General features: G+C 36.8%; 1 protein-coding gene across 1 annotated transcript in view; it reads left to right on the top strand.

Annotated features, from left to right (window-relative positions):
• Nucleotides 1-15,282, top strand: part of LOC145685993 (E3 ubiquitin-protein ligase PHF7-like) — a 152,755-nt gene that overhangs the window by 129,286 nt on the left and 8,187 nt on the right. Inside the window, exons 10-11 of the mRNA XM_081758804.1 lie at nucleotides 9,555-9,676; nucleotides 13,515-13,662. Of these exons, the coding sequence (XP_081614930.1) occupies nucleotides 9,555-9,676; nucleotides 13,515-13,662 (270 nt within the window). The remainder of the gene's footprint in view (nucleotides 1-9,554; nucleotides 9,677-13,514; nucleotides 13,663-15,282) is intronic.

Below are 15,282 nucleotides of genomic sequence, written 5' to 3'. Positions count from 1 at the left end.
TGGCAAATAATTAATTGTAAAACCTGATTGAGACATGTATTATGAGGCGCTATAGTCATACGCACTTCATTCCCGTCCATCATCCTAATGTTCGTTTCTGTGAGATTGATCAACTGTTAACTGCCATTCTAGCTATATCTAATAGCCATCATTATTTCAGAAGACCATCCAAATAGTACCAATCACTTCCACATTGCTGCGCACCACGACCGGGGGACTTGGCAGCGTACCTTTCGATATCCAGGCCAACATAAAATTTTAAATCTATTTGGAACCGTCTCGTGTTGCCTTGGTGATGTTTGTAGGAGTGACCCGGCAATGTGAAGGGGCGGCTACAATATTAAGAAAATTATATCAGGATTTACACTTCCATAAGTTACCTTATGATTTCCTTTGCTTGTCTGATATTGTCCTCTACTTGTTTATTCATAACATTTGTGTCAGTTACAGGGTGGATTGATTTAAATCAGTCTGATTTAAATCACTTGATTTTTTAAAAAAAAATAAAAATCGTTGATTTAAATCAAATTCCGAAATAAATTAATTTAAAGTGAAAATAAGTAAAATCCCGTTTCTGTTGTGTTATTTCGATTATGGGAGATAATAAAACAATAAGACTGAAATGTATGTATACCACAGTATGAAAACGAGTGTTTCAGCACAGAGGATGATTAGGGAAAATCTCGTTTTGAACGGGTAACGGGGGAATCCTGCTTTCTTCTCTTCGTAACATTGGGTTTTTAAATCGTTAACTATTCCAACGAGAAATCACCACGGATATTTAAGACGAAAATTCTTTTGTGTGCGCGTCTGTTTGTTCCCAGATAATAGGGGCGTGTTTAGAGGGGTCCGATCCCCTCCGAAAATTATTTTTTTTAAGATTTTATAACTTTAGGCGAAATTTATGTATTTTGTATCTATTTCCGCAAGCTAGTTCCGTTTTTTTTTTTAAAAAAAAAATATGCCTCTGCCAAATAGCAATAACTTTTGTGAAAAACAAGTGTCAAGTTGATAAACGTTGCTGTATTTTTTCCTTAATGCTTAAGAAACATTATTTGTCATTAAAATAGGTTCAGGAGTAGGGATTAATTCAAAATTCAACTCCGATACTTTCTCTTAAATGGAATAATTAACATTTAATACTAATTCCTAATGTTTTTTTTTTCTTCAGTTTGCGACTTGTATTATACAAGGAGAAAGATTTGATTTAAATCAAAAAATTCGATTTAAATAAAAAAATCAGCAAAAATGATTTTCTAAAAAGTAATCATGATTTTTTTCCACCCTGGTCAATTACGTAGTTCTGTTAGCCTTTTTTGGGACTTGTGTGCTACAAGACTTTCTGTTTGCCGTTATATTAATGCAATGATTTGACTTTTAATGATTGATAATTAAATTTTGTTCTTTCTTCATCCACGTTGATGATATTTAAGTCATTTTATGTTTGTTTGAGTTTTGCACAGAATTGTACAATATTTGATTTTCAGCATCGTATAGTGCGGCCGTTCTATCTCCGGCTGTGAGGTTAAATAAAAAAGAAAACATAGTCCGCCACTGCCCAACCTCCGCTCTGGGAGATACAATAAATAGTTGCGAATTCCTTCGTGTCTATATGTTACCTTATGCGTCTTGACTGCTGGGCACACGGGTTCGATATCCTGTAGCGCTCATGTGGTTTGGATTCCATGTTAAGCTGTAGATCCATGTCTCTTATATCCTCGGTGCTGAACGGGACGCTAAACTTAAAATCAACTGACGAATAAATTATTGCCCAACATGATTTTTACCTCCGCGAAAATAATAGGTGATTCTGACTGATTTTGGTGCTTAGGAAACGAATATGATAATAATTTTTGCACATCACGTCACAGTTCTGAAATATTGCATGAGATATATTTCGCTCACACATGTAATTTATTGAAATGAACGTAAAGTAAACCCAGTTAACCGTCAAGAATCGAAGAAGAGTGGAAGTTTAAAACACTTTGCCATAAGGACATTGTGCCTCTCAAAGTCCTCTTATCTCTTTTTTTTTTTTTCCAAATAGATAACAATCATAAGCAGTGTTGCCAACAGCGTTAACAAAAATGTGACTAAACGTACTACGAAAAGTCACTAGAAACTTTAATCGTAATGGAAATAATGCTAGTTTATTAGCTGTACGACATTTCAAAAGTTGCTAAATCCCTAGTGTAACAATGGTAAACGAAACAAATCTTGTCTCTAAAATATATTATCAGATCGCTAGATTTAGCGACAAAATCCCTAAATTGGTAGCACTAATTGTAAGCCCTTTAGGTTATAAAAAATTCATTTATTTGGTCACTCGCGCCACATATCACTATGTATTTTCGTTATAGCTCACCGATGATTTAAAGTGAGAAAACCTATGTATGGCCCATTGTCTTATCGCGTTCTCCTTCTCTTAAAAGAAAAATAAATTCCTGTGTGAGGTGTCAGAATTCAGAGTTGTTAACAAGATGTCTTTAACGTGTGGCAGTGTGTTGTTGACAAGATCTCTTCGCGCGTGTATTGTGTATATGTGTTTGAAGTATATTGTTTTAGAAATCGAGTATTGGGCTGAGTATCAAGTGAGTTATTGGTACAAAATGAAACGAATTGGTTCACGCCGAATGTGTACTACTATCCATTTCATAAAGATAGGCCCCTGACTTGACGGTGCTGCCGTGACGTCCAGTCAAAACTTATATTACATTGTCGTACCTCGTTGGAATTGTTGGAATGTTGTCTTTTCAATACTTAAGACATACAAATTTTCTTTGTACTGTGTAGTGAGAAAAAAATAGAAATTAATGAAAAAGTGCGTATTTTTTTCGTACTTTTTTGGTAAATCAATGTTTATAGGACTATATCTCGGAAAGGAAATAACATGAAATAATTTCCTGTGCACGATATGTAGATGCATATATTACCTGTAAGTTCTGAAAATTTCATTACTCAACACGTAGTAATTTTCTTGTTATTCAGTAAAAAGTGAGACATCATTATCTCTGAATTGCTACGGTGTATTTACAATCTGAAAAAAACTTTTAGAAAGATCTTAAAGTAGCTTTTTCAACCAAACTGTTTTGACTTGTTTTAAAAGATAAACAATCACAAATATGACATTATGATTTTCTCAGCTTTGCGCCCTTTCCTATCGCAGTTTATACGGAGTGCTACGTTGTCACATTTTCCTGGCGCTATACACTCTCAGCCGGACGGGTATTTAAACTTGTCATGCACACTGTCCGGCACTTTTTAGATATTTTTAAAATTTTATGTCTCCACAGATTTTAAACCAATTTCTTAGAAATTAACAGGATATACACTAAATGTGTCAAGTGTTCAAAATTAGAAAAGCGAACTCTTATTTTGTTTGGATTTGCATGTGATGGTCCTCGAAAATTTGTTGCATTTTGTCAGTTTTTCACTTACTGCACGCAGTACAAAATACACTTGCACAGAAACAAATACAAGCACAAACTTTATTATACGGCACAACCTTAGTTGATATGTAATATTGAGTTTATACTTCACAGAAAATCTGTTTTCAGATCTAGGAGTCCCAGTACTTCTCTTTAGTGTTGTACATTTCGAAGCACTTTCCCACGCAAAGTCCAACTTTATATATCAGGCAATAAACCAAGGATGCAAATAAGCAACAAAAGTTTACTCGCCCAAGAAAAAAGTTACTAGCCCACATCACATAATAAAATAATTTACTTAACTTCCATATGATATTAAATACTCGCCCGCACCGATGAACCATACGCCCCGGGCGACTGGTTATTTGCATTCCTGCAATAAACGCTAATATTTATTAAAAACTTCCTATCACCTTGCGGATGCTACGTACTTGTAGTGTGGATTCCACGTTTATCAGTAGGTCCACGTCTCATATAGCCTCACTGCTGAACAGGAGTTCAATTCAAAATTAACTCAACTTTTTTTTACTATAAAACTTCATCGTTAAAAACAGCTGAAACACTTTATATGCGGAATACTCTGTAGATAGCCCAGCATTTTGATCAATTCCCGGGACACCACTAAACAGGGGTTTTGCGTTTACTTGAATTTTATCGCTCCAAGCTACATCAGAATCTGTCTTTGAATAGAAACGACACGTTTTTTTTCTCTCTTTCCCGGCGCAGCCTCAGGTTCACTTGAAACCGAGTTACTCCTTGTTCACTCCGGAATACGCCACTGAGCACAGAATAATCAATGTCATTACTATTCATTACTAACTCATAACCGTCTGAGTCGGAGTCATTCATCAGTTCTGCAATTTCATTATCGCTAAAAATTTTGCCTCTTCTTTTTGTAATACCGCCGCTCGTAAAGGAATATCCATATATATATATGCGTTTGTAAGTTTTTGACGCCTACGAACCGAAGGGAATTGTTGAAGACGTAATCAGTGCGACGTGATTAGACGCAAATACAGCCCTCGTCAGCTACTCATTGCATTGTTTTCTTTCGTTGAAAGAAAACAAAGGACCCATTCTGTGTTACTGTACATTCGGCAGGGGAACTGATCGCAGAACTTGGGTGAACACGTGATTGCCAAGGCTACATTTCTTTTTAGCCTTTAACATGTTCCTAACCTGGAAAGTGTGTATACTGATAGATATTGAGGTAGAAATGGAGCCATTGTTAATAAGTGTTCAGGAAGATAACAGGAGCAGCGATGAGTCGACAAACCCATTACGAAAGTGAATGAAGTAAATAGATTAAGAGATGAGTTTTTGGATGTTTTACTTCAAAATTTTATTTTGATTACATAGAGATGTGTAATGCATTATTATTATTTTTATGATGTTGTGAAAGATTATAATAAATACTTTTTCCTATTACATTCTTTATGAAGTAGGCTTCGCGCTACAGGCTTCCTGAACGCGACAACACTGTACGACAGCGGTGCCGCACTTCCACTTACTGTATGCTGTATCTTCATATAAGCGCGGGAAATTAAAGATTGGACTGCAACATGGCTCACCGCTTAACGCATAGAATATGTTGAAGTAATTTTTTTTTTATAAATACTCTACCAACTAAACCTTTTTTGTTAATAGTTTCAAATATTTGGAACACTAGACTTCCAAATTTTCGAACAGTGTTTTGTACGTTTCTCTACCTACCATGGTAAAGGAGATCAGAGCGTTGTACATTTGTTTTAATTACACAAAAAGTATCAAGTGATGAAAATTGAATTTTTCACAACTTACAGTTAATGGATGCATCTACATATTGTACACAGGAAATTATTTCACGTGATCTCTTTTCTGAGATATAGTCCTATAAACATTGATCTACCAAAAAAGTACGAAAAAATACGCACTTTTTCATTAATTTTTATTTTTTTCTCACTACATAGTACAAAGAAAATTTTTATGTCTTAAGTATTGAAAAGACAACATTCCAGCAATTCCAACGAGGTACGGCAATGCAATATAAGTTTTGACTGAACGTCGTGGCAGCACCACGAAGTCAGGGGCCTATCTTTATGAAATGGATAGTAATCATCCTTTTTTTTATGTATATGGTAAATTTACACCCAAACCACAAACGAAGAAAATATATAATATTACAAAACTTACTTATTCTTTGTACTTCGGTTGTCGAATTGGTGACCAGGACAAGCCATGGCTCCTCATCAGTGCTGCATAACTTGTACAACAAATTTAGGTTGTGGTTACATGAGAAACTAAGAGTCTTGCCGTTTGCTGTACCGATTGTGTGGAGGATACCAACAAACCACTTTAATGATTGCATGACTAAGATCTCCGGCATGTCTAGAAAAAATAAACACGTCATCCAGTATCTTGATATTCCTTCGGCCATACGACCCGTGCCTCACAGTGACGATTTACCAATATCTATACCCCCTGACACGTAGACAGTGGAAGGAGATGACTGGAATGAACCTGACGTTTCACCGGAGCCAGTGGCTTCTACATCAATAGATCCGGACTAGATACCAATACATGCTGACAGTGATATACATTTAATAGTGCAGGAAGACTTAAACGACTTAGCACTGAACTTAAATTTGTCGAAAGAAGCATTCGAACTTCTAGGTTCTAAACTACAGCAATGGAAATTACTTGCTTCTGATACAAAAATTTCTGAGCTTCGACGAAGGCATCAACCCTTTGCACAATATTTTGCTATGGAGGAGAATATCTGTGTTTCTGTACAGAGGTTACTGGTTTGATGAACCAAATAGATGTATCATACAATCCAGATGAGTGACGATTATTTTTATCGGTTCCTCAAAATTTAGTTTGAAAACCGTATTGCTTTATAATGATAATACTTTGCCATCAGTTAGGGTGTTCCATGCTGTTGGCTTAAAAGCTGCAAACGCAAGCGTTTGTAAGGAAGGTAAGAGGCATATTTCGTTACAGTATAAGATATCAATAGTGTAGATATTGCCTGACAAATGGGGACACTTAATAATGAAATCATCATCAAAAGTTTGAATAGATATTTCCAAGACTTTTTATAAACATCTTATCTCCATGAACCTAAAAAGTTTTTCAATTCTTCTCTACGTCATTTGATTTAATACATGTTAGTTTACATTAGTAAGCTGATTTAAAAGAATTTCATGATTTTATAAATGTGTTAAAACCTTATAGGCGTGATCATGTAACGATTTGTATCGGAACGTTTTAATGTACGCATAATACAGTAAGATCCACGATCATCCGACACAGTTTTCGGGTTATTTCTCAGCCCCTGTTTAACCAATCTGTCTCAAGTTTTGGAAAACATAACTATTTGGTCTAGGAATTAATTCGTGCGGGTGGACAAGAGATGGCGCAACGAACGGAGCGTCCCACAGTTCCGTGTGTCCACACGTGTGTTGCAAACCCCTGTCATCGCGTATCGTTCGTAGTATAGGGCAGTGGATTAAAGCGTCAACAACACCAGTTTGTAGTTAAGTGAACATGGCGCAATTTGTGCCTGATAAAGTGTTTTTGCGGGGTGTCCTGCTGCATTACTTTAACATGCAGAAAAGTGCGACTGAAAGTCATCGTATTTTGGTGGAAGTGTATGGTGACCATGCTCTAGCTGAGCGAACGTGTCAGAAGTGGTTTGCACGGTTTAGAAGTGGTGATTTCGGCTTGGCAGACCAAGAGCGAGCTGGACAGCCAAAAAAATTTCAAGACGAAGAATTGACAGCATTGCTCGAGCAGGATTCGTGTCAAACGCAGGAACAACTTGCAGCAGCATTAGGCGCTGATCAAACAACAGTCTCCAAACGCTTGAAAGCCATGGGAATGATTCAAAAGATGTCACATTGGGTTCCACATGAATTGAAAGACAGAGACGTTGAAAGACGAAAAACCATTTGCGAATTGCTGCTTCAACGACAGAGCAGAAAGGGGTTTCTGCATCGAATTATTACGGGTGATGAGAAGTGGATCCATTACGAGAACCCGAAACGAAAAAAAGGCCTGGGTGAAACCAGGTGAACCAGGTCCATCACAACCAAAACGAGATATTCACTGTGCAAAGGTTATGCTGTGCATATGGTGGAATATGAAAGGTGTGGTGTACTATGAGCTGCTGCAACCGGGTGAAACTATGAATGGAGAACGTTATCGACGACAATTAATGCGTTTGAAGCAAGCTCTGGCCAGAACACGACCAGAATGGGAGAACAGACATGATAAACTTATTGTTCAACATGATAACGCTCGCCCACATGTCGCAAAACCGGTCAAAACCTATTTAGAAAATGTCGGATGGGAAGTTTTACCCCACCCGCCGTATTCACCAGACGTTGCTCCTTCGGACTAGTACTTGTTCGATTGCATGAACAACGATTTGATTGGACAGCGGTTTACTTCTTCAGAAGATATCGAAACATGGGTCTCTGACTGGATCGCTTCCAAGAATGAGGACTTCTTTCGCCACGGAATCCGTACATTGCCTGACAGATGGGCGAAAGTGGTGGCTAGCGATGGACAATATTTTTCTTAAGGTATTTATGTATTTTGTGTTTGTACTACAGCTTCAATGTGTGCGTACCAACCGCACGAATTAATTCCTAGACCAAATAGATAGCCCTAGAAGCTTACCCTCCAAATTTCCTGTAAATTGGTTGAATAGGGGCTGAGAACTAGCCCAAAAACTGTCGGATATTCGAGGTTATACTGTATATAATACTAATAATAAATCTTCTTATCTTTTGAACCGGACGTGACAGTTCATTCTTATGGTGATTTTCGAAATCAGCGTGACCGTTTCCTTAAGAATCACCCATTTTAATCGCGGTGGTATAAATAAAGTTTTTATTTGTTGAGCAGTGGAATATATTGCTCTGAAAACAAATATTTCTGCAATACAACTGAGGTTCGAGTTCAGTAGTTTAATAGTGGAGATCTCAGAACCGGAAGTAATACAGCCTCACGTAACACTTAATTCTTTTACGTTATTGGAGGATGAGTAAAACGATTTGATATTGGTAATTTGCGTACCATGTGTTGGTGCGTTAATGTAATAGTTTAGTATTATCCACATGACTGTAACTTGTGCGGCAGCAACACCTATCGATGAGTTTACGAGCGTTCTTAAATTACATTGAACATTTTACAACTGAGGATACGAATTCACGTCATACAGTTATCAGTACCAAGGTAATTTTTCCTACAATGTATATGAAGGTATACAGGGTGTCTACTGGTCATGAAAGTCATGAAAAAGTCATATATTTTGCTTAGTGGTCATGAAAGTCATGAAAAAGTCCTTTATTTACCCAACTGGTCATGAAAATCTGAAATCTCAGAGTATATTTTTATACTTCATACTTTTATACCTCATACTGCATGTACTGAAACAGTTGTATCAGGTCAGTAATTGTGAGAATTTCCCCCACCAGTTAGTGCTGGCTAACTGGTACTTTACTGTCTTTCTAGCTGCTCCCCATTTCATCTTCTAGTCTCTGTAATATAGTAACAACTTTTTACTGTCCAATTTTGTGACCTGCTATTTCTTTACTTCTAAGAAATGTAAATTGTGTATTTTTGGGCCTTTAGACTTATGCAAATAATATTATTCGTTTGAGTTTGCAGATTTTAAATTTGATGATCTATTTTTTTAAAACGAATTTCTTTTATAATTTGTTTGGTCTTTGGGCAGTTCTCTGAGTGCTTAATTTTAGACAAATTTCTGCTAGATGGATAATTATACTCAGAATTAAAACTTCAAATACAGTTGATTCACTGGTAAGAGCAGGTCCGTATTTAGGTAAGTGCTATTCTGTGCTCGAGCACAAGGCGGCAGAATTTTAGATTCTTTCTTTAAGATTCACAATAAGTGATATTTAAGACTAGCAACCCGCATAGTTCCGATGCATCACTGATCGTAGGGGTTTATTATTACTAATGGTAAATTTTTATCGCCATGGTCATGAAAATTTGAACAAAAAGGTAATGAAAAGTCATGAAAAAGTCATGAATTTACTTTCTGGTATTCCAGTAGACACCCTGGTATATGTGTTCAGACATTTCCATTATGTGACCTCTCCATTGAATTTACAGCTTGACACTCAACATACGTTTTCTTCATTCAATACGTATGCTGCGAGAGCTCAATATTTGAATGAAAGGCCACGTCGGAAAGATCGTCAACTTGGAGCAGCGAAGATAGGAATGATGAAAAGGTAAGACTTTAGAACGTAGTTCTCTGCATGAAATCGCACCTTAGATATCACATGTCTTCTTCGGAAATCTGTTCCTTCACTAGCTCTGCTGTTATTTTTAAAGCGACATATATTGATCTATAGAGTGTTTTCATGTTTATGTCTCAAACCTTTGAAGGGATAGAGGGGATCAAAAGAAATTATTCTGTATACAGAATCTCTGAAAACATACAGCTTAGCCGCTACTTGTCCATACGTGTATTCTCATCTTTCAAACTAGTCAAACTTTTAGGTTGTGAAACTTATATGAAAGGCTGATTTCATAATTACTGTAAATACAAACTATCCTGCTCCTTGGTCTAGCAGCTTGTGCCCGTCTCTTCAGTGCATTAAGTGCGAGGTTCGTTTCCGTGTGGGAAACCACTACCCACTTTAAACTATAGATCTCGTCCTAGGTAGCCGTGCTGTTGCCAAAGGACATAAATATAAATAAATCAATCAAATCAAAGACAACGAAATTAATCTCTTAGTGCAGTGACACACTCAAAGATAGATTGAGAGAGCTATGGTCCACCCCAAATAAAAACTAGAAACAAAGAAAAACCACATGTTATATCTCTGACATTCCTCTGTATGATAGCGGATTTAGGATTTAAATTTCTGGGCTTTCGGTATCTATGGCCATGGTAACCCGACACGTTTTGAAGGATGACGTCCCTCGGCGAGCACCTATCCGGGGAAAGGGAAGGAAGTGGCCTGGGACTTGTATGTTAGGTACCACCCCGATATTTGCGTGGTTTGAATGAGGAAAACCTCATTCAGGATGGCTGGCCTGAAAATGCTTTTTACACTTTTTGACCGAGTGCCCCCACCGGGAATCGAACCCGTTACCTCTCCTGTATGATAACGTTGGAAAGTGACAATCTTGTAGTAAAAAAAAAAAAAAAAAACTTAAAAACGTATATGAAAACGTCACATTGTGTAACACTTGTGGTCCATCCACCCTTCCATTGCGTATTCATCGCAGTCCGTGCTTCTAAACTCTTCATGCCGTTCTGAGCTTAAGAAGTTTGGCAGACGCTTAAAGCTCCGGGCTATATTCCTCATATTCACCTGGTGAATGTGTCATTGTCCTAATATAATATTAATTTCATTCCCTACTGTTGCTTGTAGTAACAGATATTGTAAAAACAGTCTTTGATAGAGGAATTTACAACCTTTTGTGTTGTCTAGGTTGCAGAAGACGCGAATACATGTAAAAAGTGTTGTTCCTAAGCCATACGTGCTCGGACATAAATCCCATTCACAAAATGGTTTCTTTTAAACCTCTCTGTCACCTCTTGTAGAAGAGTGTGTACGAAAATAGTAACTTAATAGCAACAAATCTGAATAGGCCAGACTCTCTCCTTTATTAAGGAATTGCTAAATGCAAGGACCAGTTTCTTTTTAACCTGTGTTATTCTACCAGAGAAGAACCAAGTAAGATGGTGAAATCCAAATCAGTCTAATCTGTTCTACATCCTCCACACCAAGAGACAGACTGTTGTTCAATCGGAGCGCACTACCTGATTACCAGGGGTTTAAAACCTGGGAACCAAGGGGTGAGAGCTCAATTCACGAGGTTTGAGGGTGGTGTTAGGAGTCCCTGCGCGCGTGAGGACTTCGACTGATTGATTCGGCCGTCGTCCTTCGTTTCTATGAAGTTGAACCCCCGCTTTTCTGCTTTAATGCTTTCCGTTCCAGTCATTCTTCTTCGTAATTCTCACCATTGCGTCTCAGTGCTTGTGCGTCGGCAGTCGATTCTCCGTCGTTTGCCCAGTCCACTGTGTACCTTACGATGCCGCGCGAATGCCATCGCCATTGACGAACATTCTTTGGCTCCGGCTCCTTGATCAGAATCCACTTTTGGTAGTATACTTCACCAGTGTTTACTACAGGTCCTGTGACCACTGTGCACCTGTGTCTGTTTCCACTAGTGCCAATGCTGGTTCTAGTGTTAGCGTCGCTTTGACATTGAAACCCACAGGAACTAAACCACGTAAACTATTTAACCACCTTTGCCTCACTTTCTCAAACCACCCAGTACGTGAGGGTGAAACCGTATCGAATGGAATCGAAGCACTTATCAAGGGTGAACTACATGATGCAGTCCGATTTCTCCAGGCGGAAGACACAATACAACCGCCATTCATCATCGAAAGGTCAAGGATTATGACGGGAACTTTGTAAGTGATTGCCATGTGCACAAGTGCTGCAGAGAGTTTAAAAGAAAGACTTACCGACCTACACAAGGAGAGAAGCTAAGGGTAGATATATATGTGGTAGACGACGACCTTGATGAGTACGTGAATCATGGTTTCTGAACTGTATAATATATAACCTTAATTTGCAGTCAGTTATATATTTGCCCTAAGTTCGTTAAAATAGAACTATTGAACTACTTAAAACGTAATTCACACAATAAATGTCCAAATGATACTACACAGAATAAAATTACTTTTAAACTTACGTATTTTTCGAAGATTTTGGCTTCTACAAATCCTATAAGTCACTATACGTACTTCTACGTCTCCATTTGTTGTATATCCTTATATCTTTACAAATCAATTATAATAATCCCATCACTATAGCAACCATAAAGAACAAAACACTCGTTGTCCGAGTGATCAGTAAACAATAGCAATCTATTTTATACATAAAAAGAAAAGCAGATCCATGTTAATTATTATATTTTCTTCTTATTTTTCTTTATTCCTGGCTCCAGATTTAAAAACATTTTTGCCCTGAAGATTAAAAATATTAAACTTTATCGTTTCAAATTTTTGAATTCCAGGGAAATCAGCAGCCGCTGGAGAAATTGAATTACATCATGTGGTTCACTCTTTGCGGACGCTTCGATTACACTCCACTCGATTAAAAGACGTTTCATGCTCACTACTCCACAATGATTGAACACAAAGTTGAATTTGGTGTGGCGGATGTGCGATCTCCAATGAACAGATTTGACTAGTTTACATTCTGTCGTCTCATGTGGTTCTTGTCTGGTGACTTAACGGAGAATGAAAAAACGGCTTTCATACTTTACTAATCAGGATAAAGAGGGAACAAGCCTAAAGCGTAAAGTAGTTAGAAATGTAGTGGTATTCTCAAAATTTAGAAATAATTTATTCAGGAATAAAGATAGTAGTTGATGTAGATTGAATTAAATTAGATTTCCATGTATTCATGCAACCCATACATGAAAAATCAACATATTGTAAGAAACATTGTAATTTCCTTCTGACTGGCAATTTGTAAAGATTTCTTTTCATTCTGAATATTAGCAAGTGATCGATATTTAAAAGTAACTGATAAAAATATGATAGCGATTAATATTTTCAAGCGCTAAATTCAATAGACTTAAAGAACAATTGCTATATGCTAACTTAAGCACATAAGAGTGAACACAATTTAAAGTCCAGTTATTAATATATATTTATTTCTTAATTTTTAAAAATTACGAATAGTCTTTGTTTTTGATTATAATATGGCAACAAGTTCCCGCTTTATATTTATTTATTTATTTATTCGTATATTTGTGTAGATCGGGATACTTCATGTTAGACATTTTATTTTACATTGAGAACTTACACTTAGCGTTATGACAAGTAAGTTGGAAGCGTCAATCTATCACAGGACTCCTCTCGAGGGATATTCTAGCTATAGAAATCAAATGCGAAAGAACACTGCTAAAAGGTTTGCCATGAATTAAAAAGTCCTGACCTCCATTGAATAATTGCTTCTAATTTAGTTCTTTTAGAGGTAAAAATCATGGTCATGGACTTGATCTTACTTGTAATTATTCAATTCTTTATTTCAGAGTTCCAGACTACTTATCTGAAAGACGGCATGACTTAAAGACTCAAGACTCTGGCAACATGCCGGGGACCAATGGAAATACACTTAAGTCCAAGACATCTTTACTTAAAAAACTTCGATTCAAAATGGATGGACCAGATTCAGTTGAGGTATACATCATAATATGAATAGGCATACTGCACCTCAAGTTATCCTCTTGAAATATGTATATTGTATGCGAAGAAAAATGTTACTTTTAGTACATGATTCTTTTTAATGATTGCTAAAGATATTTCAGCATTGATAAAAGATTCCACTCTGATAGATGTAGAAGCCAAATATCCTCTTAATAATGTACTTATCAACATAGCATACTGAAAGATAGTAAAGTGCTCAGTATGCATAGATATAGAACACTGAGTAGGAAAGCCTCTAGTGAATGAAATGTATAGTTGTAGCTACTTGTTTTCATTAATTTCTACTGCATTGTGTGAGTTCTTTCATACGTGTCATTATCATCTTAACTAGTGATGACTTTTAATTGATAAACCATAACTTTCCAATCGCAAAAGTAACAAAGTGTTAAAAACATTAAATTACACAAAATTTTAATTATATTTAGTACTTACTACGGTTAAATATTTTCGAAACGACACTTAAGTATTCATGATAGAGAAATGTGTGCCTACTAGGATGAACTGAGAAGTTCACTACGAGTGTATATATGTAGATAATTACATGGCTATAATGTTCAAGAAATGATATTCCTCTAGTAAATATTATTTACATAATATTTTACGAGTACACGAATTTCCTTGCAATTTACGATAACTTACAGAAAAAATACGTAATTTGCGTTAAGAAAATGAACAGTGCTCTAATTGATCAACTTATTATTCAAAAGTTGTTGACAAACCGAAATGTTATATTTAAGGGATTATTATTTCTGAATATATTATAAGGGGCCCACGGTAGCTCAGTGCTAGAGCGCTTACCTCTGTCGCGTGTGATCCTTAGTTCAATCCCTGGCCAAATAAGTTTCTAGTAGACTACATCGTGTCTGCGGGTTTTCTTTGGGTATTCTCGTTTCCTCGTACATTCTCATTCTACCAATTCTTCCATTATCATTCAGCTGCCTTAATCATCCGTCTCCCTTGGCCTAAAGGGCATAATCATAGGACAACTGAAAGGGTTTATGTCATTTTCATTTTTGAATATACTGTACTATAAGTCGCGTTGGAGAAAAACATTTGAGTAGCTATAGGGTGTCCAATATACAATGCAACCCGGAGTTTGGGATAGTAGAACTTTTGAACCTGAAGTGATACACGAATAAGGCTATACCAAAATGAAGCCCTGTTCATGCATATATTTTGAGCTAGGAAGCAACGATTGAAGTACACTAGGAACCATACAATGTTGCCAGATGTAACTTTTTTTTTTTGCGCAAAACATGTAAATTGACTCATAACTCATACATATGGATGTTCTGTCGTTAATTTTTAGTTTGTTTAGTTGGAGTAGCTTGGAAACTATGGAGCAGAAAAAAGAATTTTTCATTTCCACCGACTACTAATCGGATGAGGCCTCTGTAAGGGGGAACTAGGGAAATCGTAGTTTTCGTAAATTAACACTCTGAATTGGCAACTTTGCTGATGTTTCAGTGCATCAAAAAATGTGTTAAGGACCGGCAACACTGCTACTATCAGAAATGAGTTACCAGCTCTACAGTGGATGCTGGGAGTGTCCCCTGTTTTAATTCAAACAATGGTTCACACGTTTCACCAGGT

Source organism: Thermobia domestica, chromosome 5 (assembly GCF_964235325.1).
Source record: "Thermobia domestica chromosome 5, izTheDome1.hap1.1, whole genome shotgun sequence".
In the NCBI taxonomy this organism is placed as follows: Eukaryota; Metazoa; Arthropoda; class Insecta; order Zygentoma; family Lepismatidae; genus Thermobia; species Thermobia domestica.
Note: the sequence above shows the minus strand (reverse complement) of the source record. Positions and strands in the feature narration are given on the sequence as shown.